Here is a 19324-nt window from a genome sequence, read left to right as displayed (position 1 = left end):
AAGTCCCAGCAGACCAACAAGGATCCGGAATTTACTCAAGGTTCTTTTTGGTACCAAAAAAGACAGGGGAGTGGAGACCCATTTTGGATCTCAGCAGACTAAACAAGTCTGTACAAAGAACGAAATTCCGGATGGTCACGCTTCAGTCCATTTTACCCTTTCTGGGTCAGGACAATTGGATGTGCTCCATAGATCTTCAGGATGCATACTACCACTTAAAAATGGACAGACGCGTCCGAAGATTCCTCCGCTTCCGGCTGGGAGCCAGCCATTATCAGTTCAGAGATCTGAAGCAGCTAGTAAATTTTCTGTTTTTTTTTTTTCAGTAGCTATTCCTTTTTTGTTCATAGTTAAACTTCTTATTGTTAAAGTTCTAACTTTTTTATCTTCTGTTTGGTCTATCTAAGTGAGTGCATTTCCTCTCTTTTTACTATGGTAAATACTTTCCACTACCATTGCTGGTAGTGCTTTCTTTTTACCCTTATGGTAACCCTTTTTCTACCATTGCTGGTAGACTTCTCCTTTTTTTTTCTCTCTTTTTTGATGGTTATGGCTAAAAAGCCTAAATCCATTACGACAGGATACAAACAATGTTCTGAGTGCTGCAGAAAGCTGCCAAACTCAGATAACCACGACAAATTTGTCTTTTGCTTGGGTATGCCCCATCTGAGTGTGGAATGTACTTTTTGCCAGGGTTTTAGTAATGGAGCCCTGGATGAGAGAAATATCAAGCTAATCATCAAAGGGCTCCTTAAGGCCCCTTTCGAGGAAGCCTTGTACAAGGCCGACCAGTCTCCTCCGGCCTCTTAAGTTTTTTCGATCGGTGCCTTCATCTCCTTTGGCACCGATAGTTAAACATAAATATGCCTCTGAGTGTTTGTCTTCAGACCCAGAATCGAAAACTTCTAAATTGTCGGAACAGTTAAAATCTTCAGCACCGAAGGCCTCTTTGGTTCCGTTGACACAGGATATATGAGAGCCTTAGTTCTTCGGGTCCGACAATCACTACGGTTCCAACTTCGGTGCCGACTCTCTTGCCCCCAGTGCAGCATATGGTACCAAAGCCATCTACATTTTCGGAACCCAGGTCTCTCTACTCACCTTCAGTTGACCCCTTTTTTGGACAATTACCCAGTTAATTTGTGGAGAGACTGGAGTCTCCTTCAGCCCTGTCTATGCGCACCACCAGAAGCCTGTTGGAACTAGACGTTGTTAGGTTGGTGGACCAGATCATGGTAGCCTGGGGTCTTTCTTCCACTGCTCAGACCACTCTCCTTCTTGGAGCAGCTGGTTTCTTTCCCACAACACCCAGTTACTCTCCTCCTCTAACCTCATCTCAGGTTTTAGAGCCTTTGGCTCCATCCACCCAGGTTCCTATGGCTTGGGTGCCAAATGCATCTTGTCCTCGATGCAGCGTTTGCCCTTGGCCCCTCCTCCGGTATCATCAGCTCCATCAGGCCCCCAGCACTGTGTCTTCACCATTGAGCATGGAGGGTTTGTGATGGTTCCATGTGTTCGTATCCCTTACGGCTACAATGGCGGTGGACCCTTCCCGGTCTGTCAGTTAGGGCTCTTGGGGGCGGGGTGTGACCCGGTTCTGAGCTTGTTCGTCTCAGCTCTGGGCTCCCATCCCTCCTCAGGAGGTCCTGCCTTTCAGGCCATGGAAAGGGCTTTGACAGCTGCGTCTTCTCATGTGGCTCCTGGGTTATTGGAGTCTCCTCTTGAAACCCCAGACTCTTCTTTTCAGCCATCAACCTTTGCCCCCAGACCGCACGCATCAGGGTCGCAAGATTTTCCATCTAAAGGAACACACTCTTCCGAGTCCTCCTCAGATGTTCCCACTGAGGAACCCCTCGGAAGAGATCATGCAAGCAGAAGCACCTCTATTCTCCTGAAGAATCTTTTCCCCACGGTCACCCCCAGAAGGTCTCCTTTGGAGACATTGAGATCCTAAAACAGAGGGATGCTTGGAAGCCCAAAGACCCAACCTCAGAGGAATCTGTGTAGTCACAGGCCTTTGACGCACACTCTTCCATCTCCTGGGTGACCCTGCCCACTGATGATTTAATTAAGTTAATCGCTCTGTGGGCTTGGAACGCTCTTGACTCTGTGGAACCAGTCCCCTGGAGACCTGATAAGATTCTTACTACCCCAGAGGACAAACCCCACTGGACTGAGGGCCTGGTAACCGATGCCGTGGCGGTAGCGGCTGTTTCTAAGAAAGAACTCGCCGAAGAAAGTTGTATTGTCCATCCCCCAAACCAAGAGTCCAAGGCGATGGACAGATTTGGGAAGCGGGTTTATGCGTCACTGACCTTTTCCATCATGTCCTTGAACTTCTTGGCATACTTCACTAGGTTCCAAAGGGATCTGGTCAAGGAGCTGTCAGATACCCTGGGTGGGAGCTGTGGCTGAGGGGGTCCAGGATAAAGTGGCCACCCGATTAGCTACCCTCATCATACTCAAACTCATCCATGAGGCTCATTGCACATGCAGTTGAAGGGGCGACCAGGTCAGCAGCTTCAAGCATTGCAATATGAAGACACGCTTTGGATGCGCCTGTGTGAGTTCATGGAACCATTCAAATCTTCCTTTGTCAATGCCCCCTTTGATGGTTGCTCCTTGCTTGGTCCCAAGGTTAAGGAAAGTCTGACAGGTGTGAAAAGGATGGCAAGACTTTGTCTGCTGTGGGCGTGCATTTTTCCACTCCTCAACAGTACTATTCCGGGAAACAGAGGAGTGGTAAAATGTGGTTCAAAAAAATCCCAAAAGCCTTTCCAGGAACTATGTGGCTCAGACTCTGCTTTGTGGCAGAGGGGGGAGTTTGAGTGGAAAACACCATCAAAGAGGCAGGAGTGGTCCGCAAAATCAGGGTTCCAGAGATTCTTTTTCTGGTCAGCCTTATCAGTGCTCCTGAATGGAGGCCTGATTACTTAACTCTGGAAGCAGTCGGAGGAAGGTTTTCCTTGCACCCAAATGCCTGGCGATGCATTACCACCGATGCCTGGGTGCTATAGATAATTACCAGAGGTTCCAAATCCCATTCAACCTTTATCCAAGAACCCCTGCAAAACTCCCCAATGTTCCTCCCAGCCAGAGAGTTCAGGCGGCAATAGAAGTACAAAAGCTGTTAGAAAAAAGTCCTCCAAGAATTCCCACCAGACCAATCAGGATCCGGTTTTTACTCGAGATTCTTTTTAATGCCAAAGAAAATAGGGGAATGGAGACCAAATGTTCTTCGTGTTTCACTGTTGCAGTCATTACATTAGGGTAATCTGCTGGCAGGTTGCCCTCAGTCGGCCTGAATACCAAAGTCTTGGGTCCTGCGTCAGTTGTTGTCTCCTCTTCCATGACGTCAGGTCGTCAGGGGTATAAAACATGCAGCCAACGCTATTTTCTTTAGTCTTTCTTGCCGCGCGGTGCCCGAAGCAGAAGCAGTTGGCAAGTGCCGGTCGGCCGACTCCTGAAATTTTCGCATTCGGGTTTCAGAACCGAAGTCTTCAATTAAAGCTAAGTACCCCGTTAGGGAAAGTTTTTCTTGCTCCTTACTGATGTCAGTAAAAGTTAATTGCTTTACTTGTGGGAAGCAAATAAGGATTTCCATTTGTACTGTATTCCTTGCCTAGGCCCAGATCATAACATGCCTTGCTGTCGGTTTTGTGCTAGATTTAACCAATGCACTTAAGCGTCTGTATATCTTTGCTTCAAAATATTTTGGAAACAGATTTAACTACCCTGAAATGTCATCGGATAGCAATCTGACTACCGGAGTTCACAAAAAACGCAAAGAAAAAGACAGAGACAGACTGTCGAGGTCCAAAACCGATGACGAAGCTTCTCCTACGTCAGTCGCCGGTACTCAGTGAGGTGCTTTCGCAACCCCTGATATCCGCTACTTTCGAGTCGCAGGCCTCTACCGAGACCCATGTGGAGTCCAGCATGCCGCGAGATTCTCAAAGAGTATTGTACCCGCGGATGTCTCTCCCTTGGATGTTTCCGGAGGTGCTGAGCAGGCACCGGCTTCCGAGGGCGTTTTCAGGCCTCAGCATTTCTATATAAAACAGATGCCAGCTTCAAAGACAAAAGCAACTTCTAAGGCTAAAAAACTGACGCATGAGCCACGTGCTCAGACCTCTTTGCCCAAAAAGCAGATCAAAATGGCTGAAGACTTAATTACCTTGATCAGGGGTTCCCAACCCCCCCCCCCCCACACACACACACACACACACACACACACACACACGATAAGAGGCTTAGGCAAGGCACTGATTATCAATCTTCAGATCAGGTTTCTATTTCTTCTGATTCCTCTTCTGATCGGGAATTTTCTATACCACCCTATGAGGACTCAGATGCAGAGGAATCCATCCCATCTGCATCTCCTCCTGAAGATTATTCCTTTAGAGAAACCTTGCATACTTTGAGGGAACATTTTCATTGGGAGAGTCAAGATTTCTCAGAATCAAAATAGAGGCTTAGGGATTTCCTCCTTCTTCCTCAGCATAGGCCTTTGGCCATACCTCCTGTAATGGACATTGTTGATGTGTTTTCGGAATCTAGCATGGCTCCAGATTCCCTACCTCCTGCTCCTAGCAAGCCAGACAGATATTACAGGGTTCCTGACTCCCACAAATTTTTATTCAAAAATCCTGCTACTGACCGTGAAATTATCTCACAGGGTCCCAAAGGTGTAAAGGCCTCAACAGCTAAGAGTCCTACCCCCTCTGATAGAGATTCCAGGGCGCTGGATAGATGGGGAAAGAAGGTTTATTCGTCTGCAACCTTGGCACTTGGGGCCTTAAACTGCCAGTTTCATATGCTTAAATATCAACAGCATGTTGTGAGATTATTGAAACAGAAAATTATGTTGATTTCTGAATGTGTGGAAAATAAAGAATTACAGGAATTGTTGCATGCAGCAGAACAGGTTGGAAGGCGTACTTTGCAATGTGGTTTTGATTCCTTGGAGGCCTCCTGCAGGGCCGCAGTTACAGGATCTGTGATTAGAAGGCATGCCTAGCTCAAGGAGCAAAATCTGCCTGATCATGTTAAAGCTAAATTGTTGGATGCAACTTTACAGCATGATACTCTGGTAATAAGGCAGAAGAGGTTTTAAAGAAAATGGAAGACAAAGCTAAGTCTATGCAAACTGTAAAAGACTTCTTACAAGTGCAGCCGCCAAGATTCAGTAGACACTGGCCTACAAAAAATTAGTCCTTTCCTGTGTCTGACAGAGCCTCACGGGGCAAATCCAGGCGCTTAAAATGCTCTAGATACCAATCACATGGTTCTTACAGGTCAAAGCAATGGGGTGCCTCTACCTCCAAATCTGGAGGAAACAAAGCACAACCCTACAGTAAACATTCTCAATGACTTCCCTCTGCCATCACCAAGCACTTATCTTTTGGCAGCCCCCTTGGGGGAAAACTAGCACTTCATGCTCAAAATTGGCAGTCAGTAACCCAGGACAAGTGGGTATTAAACACAGTATCCCAAAGATACAGATTTCAATTCCATACCTGGGCTATTCAGCCAGTACCAGAACAGGAAAAAGGACAAGGGTTTTACTCAAGATTGTTCTTGGTACCCAGAAAAGACAATGCCTGACACCCAATACTGGATTTATCGATTTTGAACACATTCTTGGACATCTCAAAATTCAGAATGCTGACTTTGCAACAGCTTCTGTCCATGCTGGGCAAGAACGCTTGGGTAGTGACTCTAGACTTGAGGCATACCTGCATACCCCAATAAGGGAATCGTGCAGAAGATACCTCCGCTTCAAGGCTGGTTTTATGCATTACCAATTCTCTGCACTGCCCTTTGGCTTATCTACTGCGCCCAGGGTCTTTACAAAGTGCCTGGCACCAGTAATTGCATTTTGCAGACAAAGAAGCATACAAATCTGTCCATTCTTGGATGACTGTCTCATTCAAGCAGAAAACAAGGACATTCTTCTTCAGCATCTGGCGTTTGTAAAAAGGCATCTAACATGCCTAGGAATAAATGAAAAGAAATCACAACTGGTATTCTCTCAAAAGATTACATTCCTGTGTGCAAGCTTGAAAACAACTGCCCAGATGGCTTATCTTACGCCGGACAAAGGCACCTGACTACTTACTTCAAACACATGGCAACAAAAACCCAGTTATCTGCAAGACAAATTCTGCAGACTTTGGGGTTCTTGGCATTCTGCATTCTACTAATTCCATATGCAAGACTGCATATGAGGAAACTACAGTGGTATCTAAAAAGTTTATGGAGTCAACATTGTCACAGTCTGGAAACAATGATTCCTCTCATTCTCTGCCTTCAACATGAGTTTCTTTGGTGGGCAGAGACATGTCACCATAACATGGGGACGGTCTTTCACTCTACCCCCTGCCAACCAAACCCTAACTACAGACACATCAGACTATGCTTGGGGGGCCCACCTGGCGGTGAGATGCATTCAGGGCATATGGAGCCCAAAACAAATGCATCTGCATATCAACCAGAAAGAGATGTTGGCTGTTAAGAATGCCCTGACAGCCTTGAAGGACTTACTTCATCCAGGACAACTACTGATAAAGACGGACAACACCACGGTTATGTGGTACATAAACAAGCAAGGGGGGTACACATTCCTACCCCGTTTGCAGTCTAGCCATTGCATTGTGGGACACAGCCTTGACTTACCAAGTACATCTTCAAGCTCAATTCCTGCCAGGAAAACAAAATACTCTGGCAGACGACCTAAGCAGAAATCTTATGGACCCTCACGAGTGGAAACTGGATCCACAAGTCTTCAGCATGATAACAGAGAAATGGGGGAGCCCGGACATAGATCTATTTGCCTCTCCCTGGAATTATCAACTGGACAAATTTTGCACAAGGACTTATCACAGACAAGCATGGAAAGTGGATGGCCCTATCCTTCAGTTTTCCATCAGTCTATGCCTTCTCTCCTCTGCCTCTTCTTCCCAAGGTCTTACTAAAGGTCAGACAGGAAAAAACAAAAATTATCCTAATTGCCCCGGACTGGCCTCACCAGCACTGGTACCCAATTCTAAGGAATATGTCTCAACTCCCTCCTTGGTACTTGCCTCAAATACCTCATCTACTGTCTCAGCAGAACAATCAAATTCTGCACAATCAGCTCCAAACTCTGAACCTGGCAGCATGGCTGATCATGTAATTATTCAAGTAACACCTCTCAGTAAATCTGTGATGGATGTCGTTTTGGAAGCCAGAAGGCCTAGTACTAGAAAATCTTATGCTGATAAATGGAAGAGATTCTGTGCTTAGAACCAAGCACAAGGTACTGACACAGCAAAGTCGAATATTCCTCAGATATTACAATACTTGACTGAGATGCTTGATAAGGGCCTATCTTTCTCATCAATAAAAATCCATGCCTCTGCCATCTCTGCTCATTACAACACAGAGCCTCCAATCTTTCTCATCCTCTGCTAAAACAGCATCTTAGAGGGGGCCAAAAATTTAAGGCCTCCCAGAAGATCACCAACTCCTGCATGGGACCTCAATTTTGTGTTGGAAAAGCTCACCCTGCCTCCATTTGAACCAGCAGCTACTACAGATATAAAGTTTTTATCTTGGAAAACAGCTTTCCTTCTGGCAATCACTTCAGCAAGAAGGGTTTCAGAACTATAGGCCCTCATGGCTGTGGAGCCTTTTATTACATTTTACCTGGACAGGGTGTCCCTCAGGACCAATCCTTCCTTTATGCCTAAGGTGGTATCCAGTGTGGCTCTTAACCAAAACTATTCACCTGCCAACTTTTTACCCAAATCCACAGAACAAGGGAGAGCAGATTCTGCATTTCTTGGACGTACGCAGACAACTAAGATTCTGCTTAAACAGGATCAAATCTCTAAGAAAGTCTGAGCAATCTTCTGGTGGCATTTGCTGCAGGATCAGAGGGAAAGGCTATTTCAAAGCAGACTATTTCAGAGTGGATAAGCCAATGCATTTGTTTCTATTTGCATCATGGTAAACCGGTGCCCAAGGGAATCCGGTCACATTCCACCAGGGCTGCATCTACGTCAGCAGCTTTTCTCAGAGGGGTGCCAACCAAAGACATTCTAGAAGCTGTTACTTGGAGCTCTGTTGATATTTTTACAAAACATTATCATTTGCCTTTCTTCTCCAAGTCCAGGCTTTGGCACTGCAGTTCTGCAGGGCCTTATAGCCGCTCCTAATAATATTTAGTTCCAGCCTCCCATCCATAGCTTTGGGATACTACCCAAATGTAATGACTGCAACAGTGAAACACGAAGAACATAGTACAGTCGTGTATACTTACCATAAATGTAGATGTTCAAGTGTATTCACAGTTGCAGTCCGGGTTACCCACCCGCCATCCCCCCTTTTTTCTAGAGCTTCTCTTTCCTTCACTATATTCTACAGCCTTTGTGGTGTATTTGCTTTTCGATGAAGGTAAAGGTTATTTTGTTGCAATTGCTTTATAAATATATATATATATATACTCCCCATTTGGGGGGGCACCTGACAATCTGGGGCAAGAAAAACTAAAGAAAATGGCATCGGCTGTATGTTTTATACCCCTGATGACCTGACGTCATGGAAGAGGAGACAGCAAACGACGCAGGACCCAAGACTTTGATATTCAGGCCGACTGAGGGCAACCTGCCAGCAGATTACCCTAATGTAATGACTGCAACAGTGAATACACTCTAACATCTACATGTATGGTAAGTGTACACAACTGTACTTTCTGGATTTCTGTGTTCTAAACAGATTTGTCCAACAAACAAAATTCCGGAAGGTCACAGTTCAGTCTATTCTCCCCTTCTTGGAGAAAGAGATGTGCTCTGTCAACTTTCCAGACGTGTATTACCACATAAAAGTGGACAAATGTTCGAGAAAGTTTCTCTGCTTCCAAATGGGGCCAGTCATTTCCCTTTGGTGTCATCACAGCCCCCGGAGTGTTCACCAAATGCATGGTCACAGCATATTTGAGGCTGCACAGATTGCGAGTGTTTCCTTACCTAGACGACTAGCTCCGCACCACTTCCACAAGGCATCTACTACAACAGACCACAGACTTCATGCTGCACCTGCCCCAACAATTGGGCATAACAGTCAGTAAATACTGCCAAATCCTAGTTTAACTTCCAACCAAGACATGGAATTTATCATAGCCAGTCTCAACACTTCTTGCGTTGTCGCTTCCCCTTCACAGGTGGCAAAAAATACAGATGCAAGTCCAGCCACTTCTGTGCTCAAAGTACCTGCTCAATTAATTCTATAAGCTTTGGGCTCCATGGCAGCGGCTGTTACTTTGGTTCCACTAGCAAGATTCCATACAAGACTTCTCTGATGGTTATTAGCAAACCAATGGTCAATTTTGACTCATCCCATGGACCACTTAATTTTCATTTCCAGCATTTGAGAGAGATTCTTCCAGTTCGCCCCTTTGTCTTCCCCCAGCCCAAGGCCATAATGACCATGGATGCTTCCCAGATGGGGTGGGGGGCATTATCTAGGGAAAAACAGTCCAAGGCACTTGGTCTCCCCAGAGGCCAGCCTGCATGTCAGTATACTGGGGCTAAGGGCAATGCTTCTGGCATTGCAGGCATTTCATTCTGCCTTACCTCCAGGGACAATAGCTGTTCAATCAGGCAACATGTCAAGTAGTCTGGTACATCAACAAACAGGGGGGAACCAAGTCCTACCCACTGTGTCGAGAAGCTGTTAGTGTGCAATGGGCAGTATCTTCCATCCGCTTTCTGATAGCAACGCACATCCTGGGGACCTCCAACGTAATTGCGGACAAGCTGAGCAGATGCATCCTCATGCCTCATGAGTGGTCTCTGAGCTCCAGAGAAGCTACTTCCCCCTCAGGGGAAGTCACCCAGAGACGCTCTTCTACATGATTAGCCCCCGGGTCTGCTGTATGCCTTTCCCCCAGTTCCTGTGATCCTGATTTTTCTCAAGAAAGCATCTCAGTTGAGAAGCAGGGTGATTCTCATCCACCTGTATTGGCCTCGACAGATATGGTTTTCCTTCCTGTGGCCTCATCTGCTTTGCTGACCATGGATTCTGGACCCAGTTTCGGATCTATTGTCCTATCCTTAGGGACTAGTGCATCTCAACCTTCAGACTCTCAAGCCGACAGCTTGGTTCCTCCACTTCCGTTAGTCACCAGGCATGATGCTGTATCTTCTCCAGTATGACATAGTTTGCTGGCATTGAATAAAAAATCCACTAGAACTCCTCCTAAGCAAATGGAAGAGATCTGGGCCTATGATAATTGATTAAACCCTTTTTCAGTGCCAGTAGAAAAAGTTTTGGAATTTCTTACTGCCTCTGCTTCTACAGTCAGTTATTCTAGCAGCGATTTCGAACTTTCATATCCGTTTGCCTTCCCCTTCTGGATATACATAGGCAGTTGGGATTCTATTTACACAGAACAAAACAGTTTAGATTATCTGATCAATTGTTTATGTGCTTTGCCAGTGCAACTTTGGGAAGATCAGTCTCCAAGGTAACTCCTTTTCCCGGTGGTTAAGAGAATGCATATCGTTCATATACAAAAAGTTGAATATGACACTTCCAAAACCAGTCAAGGGACATTCTACAAAATCAGTGCCGACTTCAACAGTCTTTCATTCCAGAGCTTTGATGCTAGACATTTGCACTGCTGCAGCTTGAGCTAAGCCTCATAACTTTATTATGTGTTAGAAATTGGATGTTCCCCAGGGGGAGAGCATCTTTTGGTGCTATGTTGCTCAATATTATTTTTCCATAAGGCCTAAGATGCAAGGTGGCTGCTAACACCGTCCCATTAGTCAAGAATAGATGAAGATTGACAACATCAGGTAAAGAAGTTCTGTCTTAACATAACGTTGTATCTGTGTTGTCTATCTTCATCTATTCTTGTGTCCCTCCCTCCTTCCCCCTCCTTCAGGTTTCTGGTGGAGCGATATCCTGTCTTGGGTGTTTGTTTCGTGCGCCTTGGACAAGGCTTCTTTCATTGTACTATTCTCCTCGAGGCAAATTCAGGCTGAGGTAATTTAGAGAGGGGAATTGTGGGTAGACTTGCAGCTCAAGAGAGAGTTTTGGCAGGCACAAGCTGTGTAACGGCCGGATCGGTTCAAAAGATCGGAACCGTACCCATTAGTCGAAAATAGATGAAGAGCGACAACATCGGCAGAACATTATGGTAAGACGCAACTTTTTTTCTACAAAAAAAAAAAAAAAGAAATCATGCTTCACAATATTAGAGATATAGTTCTATGCAAAGGAGAGCCCATGAAGTGGATAACTTTATAATGCCATTTCAGACAGGTTCAGATTTTCTTTTTCACATTGTATTTCTACAGTACGGTCTTTTTCTTGATTTAAAATATCATGAGATTTCAGGTGAACCTCTTACTATTTTGCATACAAGCCAACCTTGCCTTTTAATTATCTCATTGGCCCTAGTTTTCATCCCTCCTCGTTTAATCTCCTCTTTGTCTTACAGTGAATTACTTCATATCAGAAGGATTTTCTGTAGAAGGGAGCAGTTCTTGAGGGAAGCTGTTCAATTTGTAAAATGTTTACGTGCAGAGGCTGTAGAATTTCTGAAGATTTGGCAACCTGCTGTTGTGCACGGTGTTCAGAAGAGAGACTTGTTTTTAGATAGATCCGTTTGTTTCCCAGTTGTTTTATTTGTACCATGATACAAAATTAACATTGAATTTCTATACTTCTTGTCACTGAATATTCATTTACAACCCAGCAAGTTGTTAGTCATTTTTTGCGAGGTATATTTAGTCCGTCCTGTAATGTCATATCAAAGGAGGTGCATTACTTGACTGCTATTGCATAGTTACTGTATGAGATCACCTGAGGTTGTTCCTGTTACTTAATGTCACTGAGGTTTTTACCGCTGCAGTCATTGTATTGTTTGTGGTTTTGAACAGTCTTGGTACTATCAGTAACCAGAAATTGTGGGTATACATGCATTACATAGGGTATGATTTATGCTGTCAGACTTTGTTTAAGATGAGGTTGCAGGAAGATCCGAGATGTATTAAGGATAGAAAGTTGAAAAAAAATAGAAGGCTCTGTTGTACATTTTTCTGAAATGCATTCTTGAGAAATTCATTTAGAAGCATGTATTCCATAACAAGTGCTGACAAACATGAGACATGGAACCCTACAAGTAAAATAAAATATATTTGAATTTTTTATGACCCTCTGATATTAACAACATGCACTTGGAAGCATTTGGTTACTTCATAGCTGATTTATTGATCTTAAGTAAGTTTGTGTTTTTTTAACTCTATTGAATGCGTTCTGCATAAATGCTAGATTGTTGTTAAACACTTTGTCCATACCAGTGTCTGTCATTTATTTTTACTGTTATTCCAGTTTTTGTGTTACTGCTTTATTTTATTAACTTTTTTCAGTAAGTGCACTTGAAGGTAGCTGCGTTCTTCATTAGCAGTTGTTCTGTAATTATGTAATTGCTTTGCTGGTGTTAATAATTATTTTCTAGAGATTTAACTTTTTCCCTAATATTTCTTTTCTTTTTTGTACTGAAGTTTGAGTTTGTCTTTTGTGTGTGTGTGTGTGTGTGTGTGTGTGTGTGTGTGTGTGTGTGTGTGTGTGTGTGTGTGTGTGTGTGTGTTTGCCTTGCCATAGGCTGATTCTAGGTATACAAATCAACTTTTGTTGCCCCTCCTGCCCTCATAGGCAGTCTGCTCAGCTGCCTCAGTGCTGCTGACAGTGGCTTAAGCTGGAGTCCTCTGTTCTGTGGTACTTTTCCTTCCATGTCCCAAATCTCTAGGGTTTGCTGTCATCTTACTGAAGGATTGATTCCCTGTATTACTTCAGGAGGTGCCTAAAGACGTACCTTTTTCACACAGCATTCTGCGACCCTTTATAACATTTTTTTTACAATTGTTTAATTCTTGTATTTTTTCTTATTCTGTATTACTACACATCCCCTACACTTCCAAAGGCTGTAAGTTTTTAGTGGTATTTTGTTATTTTTCATTGTATTTTGTAACATATCTGGTCCTTCAGGCATAAAAATACAGACTGCCTGATTGATCAGCTTTAACAGCTGTTGGAGTAGCGTACTTGTTGGGTGTTTATTAACTGGATAGTTGCTATAACTTCATCTGTACTTTAACATTTGATCAGAGTCTGTAATCTCTGTGCCTGCTGTGGTATGGTTATTGTTTTTAAAATTGCATAAGTTCATACACCACCTGTATGTTTATCCATGTGCATTTACATGTTAACATTACTTTTAGGTAACACAGCAGGATGTGAGAAAGGAGAGTCCACTACAGTTCAAGTTTCGTGCAAAGTTCTTTCCTGAAGATGTGTCAGAGGAATTGATACAAGAGATAACGCAAAGACTGTTTTTCTTGCAAGTTAAAGAAGCCATACTGAATGATGAAATCTACTGTCCACCAGAGACTGCAGTTCTACTTGCTTCTTATGCTGTCCAGTCCAAGTATGGTGATTACAGCAAGGAAATCCATAAACCGGGATATCTTGCCAATGACAGACTGCTTCCACAACGGTAAGTGCAATGGCAGTTGCCTTATTTACATTTATTATTTTATTTAATGACAGACATCAGGGCAGTACAGTGGCACAGCAGATAGTGTTGTCACCTCATACTAAGATTCCCCATTTCGAACCTTGACTGGGGTGCCTTGTATGTGGAGTCTGTATGTCCTCCCAATGTTTTTGTGGATTTCCTCCTGGTGCTCTAGTTTTCTCCCACATTCCAAAGACGCAATAGGTGGATTGAACACACTAAATTGGCCGTAGTTGCGAGTCCAAGTGCGAGTGTGTGGTGCGGAAGAATTACTGTGTCAGGGCTAGCCACCCGACGGTGTAAACCTTGGCTCTAGATGATTGCCACTGTTGGAACAAAAAAGGGTTGTGGATGCAATAATGTCAGACCTCTGTGCTGCTTTATTTGATGCCGTAATGGTTTACTTTTAGTGCCTTTGAGCGGACAGTAACTTTATAAAACAATTTTATTCATCACATTATTAATTTGTGCCATTAGTTTAAAAACAATGAAAAAAGATCACAGACTCACTTTTCATTATTGCATTTATGCATTATATGTACAGTTTCCATCATATTTTTTATTTTGTTTTCATTTTGAATTATGTTTACTCTTATTTTTTTTCTACCATGCTTCTGAGGAATATGGATGTTTGGTAACAACTGGGATCTTTTTTCCATATCTCTCTCAGCACAATTTTCTGTGGTTTGCAGCTCTTCTGTTCGTGGCTCACATATGCACCCCCATCACCGCTGCAATTTAGATGTGCCATGATTTTAAGATACCCGTAGCCCATTGTTTCCCATTTCTTTTTTGTAGTTCACATTACAGTCCTGAACTGATTCATAGGAAGGTTCCTTTGTTTACTGAAAAAGCTGATACTGTCCAGTTATGTCTCTCTTAAACTAGATCACCAGCCAGGATCCATGCAGCAGTTGCATTTCCTGCCTCGGGAAGGAGAATGGCATAAAGAATTTTATTTTTTATTTTTATTTTACATTTGTTAACCGGGGGTGTCTGACTGAGCCGAAAAGGCCCTTTTTCAGCAGAGGCCCGGGGAGAAAAGCTCCACAAAGAAAAATTACAGACACATTTAGTTATTTAGACATGATTAGTATACACACACATTACAAGAGACATGTTTTTACAGTGGTATGCAGCACATAAACAGTTATAGTGGAGAGAACAAACAAAAAAATATTAATTTTTAAAATAAAGGTAATTAATAGATTTGTGGTGTACAGCTGAAATTTGGAACATAGGTAGAATGCATACATAGTACGCAGGTACAGTACATACATTGTTGATTAGCCAGTGTTTGTGAGTAAGATTGAAAACTATTATCAAGTGCTTTAGATTTAGTATGTATATGTTATCTGCTTTCACTAGCCTGGGGAGCAATCATGGCACTACCAACTTTGCTTGAGATTGTTGCCTGATGAGGTTTTTAAAGGAGGCTTTGGATTATGTGTTTTGAATGCTAGTAGGGACAGAGTTCCATTTTGTAGCCACTGAACTACTATATAGTGCATCTCCAAAGCTATTGTAGCTGTTGGTGACTTCTAGTAGTAGTTTGCTTGATGATCTAAGAGGCCTTTTGGCTGAGTGATGTTGTACTAGGTTTTTGAGGGCAGGACACTTATTGGGGAGGTAATAGAATGACAGAGGCAGAGCTGATTGTAGGTTAGGGGGTTGGGCAGTTCAAGCCAGTGGAGCTGTCTCAAAGCAGTACAGTGATGAGTTCTATATGAGCAATTTGCAGCAAAGTGGGAAATTCTGTTATAGCAGGCTTCCATTTTGCTTAGTTCAGTTTTGTTGAGATTAGTCAGAATGGGAGATGCATAGAGTAGGGTGGATAGAAGTTGGGAGCGAGCAATGGCTGATCTTGTGTTGTTGGTAAAAAATGGTTTGATACGGTAGAGTGACCCCAGTTTGGCATGTACTTTTTTAATAGTTAAGTTGAGATGACTATCAAATTTTAAGTGGGAGTCTATGGTTATTCCCAGTAGCTTAGCCTGTGCCACTGGAGCAATTGGAGTAGCATTTGTGGAGTAGATAGTGAATTGACTTTGTGTTTTTGTTAGAACTGGTTATAATCATAAGCTGAGTTTTCTTTGGATTGAGGATAAGTTGGGCTTTGGTAAGGTAGTTTTCAACGTCAGAGAATGCTAGTTGAATTGTTTGCAAGAGGGTGGGAATGTTTTGTGCAGCACAGATTAAGGTAGTGTCATCTGCATACTGAATTATAGATGCATGCTGTGTGGAGGTATGGAGGTCATTTGTGAAGACTGTGAATAGTAGTGGTCCTAAGATAGAACCTTGTGGGACTCTTATATCTGTAATACCAGTGCCTCAGCCAGGTGACTTGTCACTAGCGATGTAGAAGTTAAAGGCATTTTTAAACACAAGTAGGGTATTAAGAGGGGTGCCATAACCATGATTGACAGGTTGATCCCTTGTACAATTGCCATGTTGGAGTCTGAGAGGAGGGAAAAGGTGTGAACTGAGGAGGTTGTGCAGTGGGGCAAGCCTCTCCATTTACAGAAGTTTACCATTGTGGTGCCTTCCCCTCATGAGCTGCTGCTCTTACTTATCCAGTGAGAGGTTGAGTTCACACAGCATTGCCTGTTGACAGCCATAAAGTTGGTAAGAGTCCAGTGACAAAAAGCTTGTGTACTCAGGGGAAATAGAAGTTTTACTTGTGATTCACTGACTTCTCAGAAAATGTGTATTTTAGGGCATTATGTTACTCAGGTTATTGAACAGAATTCAATACATCACCTGTAATGAAAACAAGAGTATAATGCAGAATGCGAAGCTGTGGCAGTAAAGGCATAATAAGCTAAAGCCAATGGAGCCATAATTTGAAGGGTTATGTCTTTGTTCCTCTTTGAGATTTCATTTAGAAAGTGTAGACATTAACTGTATCTGAGGTGCTTTTAGAGATGCACAACTCTCAATATGACCACACAACTTTAGCTTCTTGAAAGCATGACATTATTGCCATGGCATGTTACAGTTCTGAAACTTTTCGAAAATACCAATAGGATAATTTGTCTAAAAAAAAAAAAATAACCTGATCTTAAAAAAAACATCATTTAAGACTGTCATTGCATTCATAGGAGTTTCTTTGCTGCATTATGTTGAAATTGACTTCCTGCATTATTTACACAGACATTTAGCATGTTAACTGCAACATTTCACAAAAGAAAAATATTGTTTTCTGGTAAAATGTATAGGATTTTATACTTCTGATGTAATATCTCAATAAAGAAATATTTAAGCCATTGTTGTACTAATTGTAATGAGTAAAAGTTCAACACACCACCCAGAGTGAAAAACCAAGTAAATTCAAAATCATACTGTGGCTGTAAAAAAAGGCAAATGAACTAAAGCCCCCAGAGTTTGACTTTAAAAGGCTATGTCTCTGCCACTTTGAGATTTAATTGTTTAACTTTTAGGTAAAAGTAAAGCGTTCCACTGTAAAGTGCATTTGATACTACAGTTCTAACCTCCGAGCTTTCAGTGCAGCATATCTCCATTGTATTCCAGGCCATTACTTTGTGCTTTATTTAGACTGTGCAGAAATTCAAAATGAGACTCTCGTAAACTGGTTATAATGCAAAATGACAGACTGTGGCATTGAATAGCTGTATTCATTTTGATGTTGTGCCTGTCCATTAAGGGCTACATGCCAGTTGCCCTTTCACAGTTCATTGTGAAACTTTCATGGGGTGTAATACAAGATCGGCTATAGAAACCACGTAAGATTTATATCCTACTCTTGAGATTTCAGAGCAGCACTGCTCTATGTTTGACCTTTGCAATCAGTTGTGTAAGCACGACATATTAGCTTTAGCATATAACAAATGAAGTCTAATTTTAGAAAATATAAGTTTGTTGCTTCTGATGTAGAATTCAGTAAAGAAATACTCTAGGCCATATTGGTAGTCTGTGAAAGGCTGTGGCAGGCAAATCGTATACATCTCAGCCTCAGGTGCTTATCTGTGAAAGGCTGCTGAGTTCCCATTTTAAATTTTATTAAGTTTAAGACTGTAACAACAGGAGGATGAGCTGCAAAATTCAATTAAACCCCCTGTTTTATCCTTAGGAACTTCTGTGCAGTTCATTGTTGAATTTAAGATAACCACCTTATCTGCATGAAAACATGACATTGTAGTTGTAGCATTTTACAAGTGAAAAGGTTTTCCTGTGAAATACATAGAACTTTATAACTTCTGATGTAATGAGAACTTGTATGTCTGTGTGTATGTTTTGGACATTAGTTTACTTGGCCGTTTGTATGCACATGGAAACCAAGTGTAGTGGTACACTGTGACAACAAAAGCCATTTGAAATGCTGTATTTACTAGCTGTATATAAGAGGCCATGTGTCAGTTTCTTGAATGCAGCTCATAATAAAATGTTCATAGAACTCTAATAAGCTACTTTGGTACCAAATACACTGAAGGAATGCCTTTCTATCCCCAATGACGTATATCCTGATTTACATGGTCCAGGACTGCCTTTGTGGGGGGGGGGGGGGGTTTTTCTTTTTTTTTTTTTTTTTTTTTTTGCTCTGAGTGCATGCTGCCTTTGCTTACTTAGGGTATGACTCCAAAGAATTTTTCCTGTGATGGATAGCAAATGTTGGAGGTGTGATGGACAAGGAGGTAGTTGGGAACATATTTTTTGGAAGTGTGATGAGCTGGTAAACGTTTGGGATTCCCTGCAGACCGCTCTGTCAGAGATGCTGGTTGAGCAGATTGGAGTGACTGGGGAGATGATTTTTTTGAGTTATGCTACAGAATCAAATTGCCTAGACATAGTAAAGCCGTGTGGAGTCTAATTATGGTGGCTGCCAGAAAAGCAATTACTAGAAAATGGAAATCAAAGTCTAGACCAACTTTACTAGAAGTAGTGAATATAGTAACAGAAGTAAAACAACTGGAATTGGGATCTTTAGAAAAGGGAAGGAGCAAACTACATAGGAAAAAATGTGAGTTGTGGGAACAATATATGCAGAGCAGGAACAAGGTTTAAGAGGCAGAATTTGAATGAGCTATATAATGCTTAACTGACAATGACTGGATGGTTTATAAGTGGATGTATGATGTTTACAACTGCAGTTGTTTCAGTGGTGTCTGTGTTGTAAACTGTTTGCAACTAAAGTGATACTATTTTGTATGTTTTTTATTTATATGCATGTAAGACTGCCTCTGTCATACATGTACATTTAATAAAAATGTTTGGAAAAAAAAAGAATGTATGCTGCCTTGGCTGGTTTTATAAAAATAATTTCTGGTCTGATGAGAGGATGTAGTGCACCTAGTTTCACCTGGCATTGTGAACAAAAAAGCTGTGGAATGCTGCAGTGATAGATATATTACATGCGCATACAAGTGACCTTAAGTTGGTTTCCCAAGAACTGTTTGTAGTAAAAATGTATGGATTTCTAACAGAATACTTGAGTACAAAACACACACAATTTCTCTGTGGCATGTGCCCCTTCTGAGAAAATACACCATATTTGAATGTGAAACAACACAGAAATGTACCTTTTCAGTAATTTTTCAGAAGTGATCTTATAACTACAATTAACTTCCATTCAACCCCCCCCCCCAAAAAAAAATATATCCACATGCTATATACTTCTGATGTCTCATTGAAAAGAAAAGGAAAAATATTGTCACAGTAACACATTTTATTTTGCTGCTGTAAGACACATCCTTTGCTCCCAACAAGCCATGTGATTTTTGTTCAGCACTAACTATC

General features: G+C 42.2%; 1 protein-coding gene across 1 annotated transcript in view; it reads left to right on the top strand.

Annotated features, from left to right (window-relative positions):
- The window catches only part of RDX (radixin), a 1792353-nt gene that overhangs the window by 527130 nt on the left and 1245899 nt on the right, over nucleotides 1–19324 (top strand). The window contains 1 exon segment of the mRNA XM_044072720.1: nucleotides 13275–13564. Within this exon segment, the coding sequence (XP_043928655.1) occupies nucleotides 13275–13564 (290 nt within the window).

The sequence above is a fragment of the Protopterus annectens genome, chromosome 5.part0 (assembly GCF_019279795.1).
Source record: "Protopterus annectens isolate FY-2018-M chromosome 5.part0, PAN1.0, whole genome shotgun sequence".
Taxonomy (NCBI): domain Eukaryota; kingdom Metazoa; phylum Chordata; order Ceratodontiformes; family Protopteridae; genus Protopterus; species Protopterus annectens.
The sequence above is the reverse complement of the archived record's forward strand: the minus strand, read 5'-3'. Positions and strand labels throughout refer to the sequence as shown.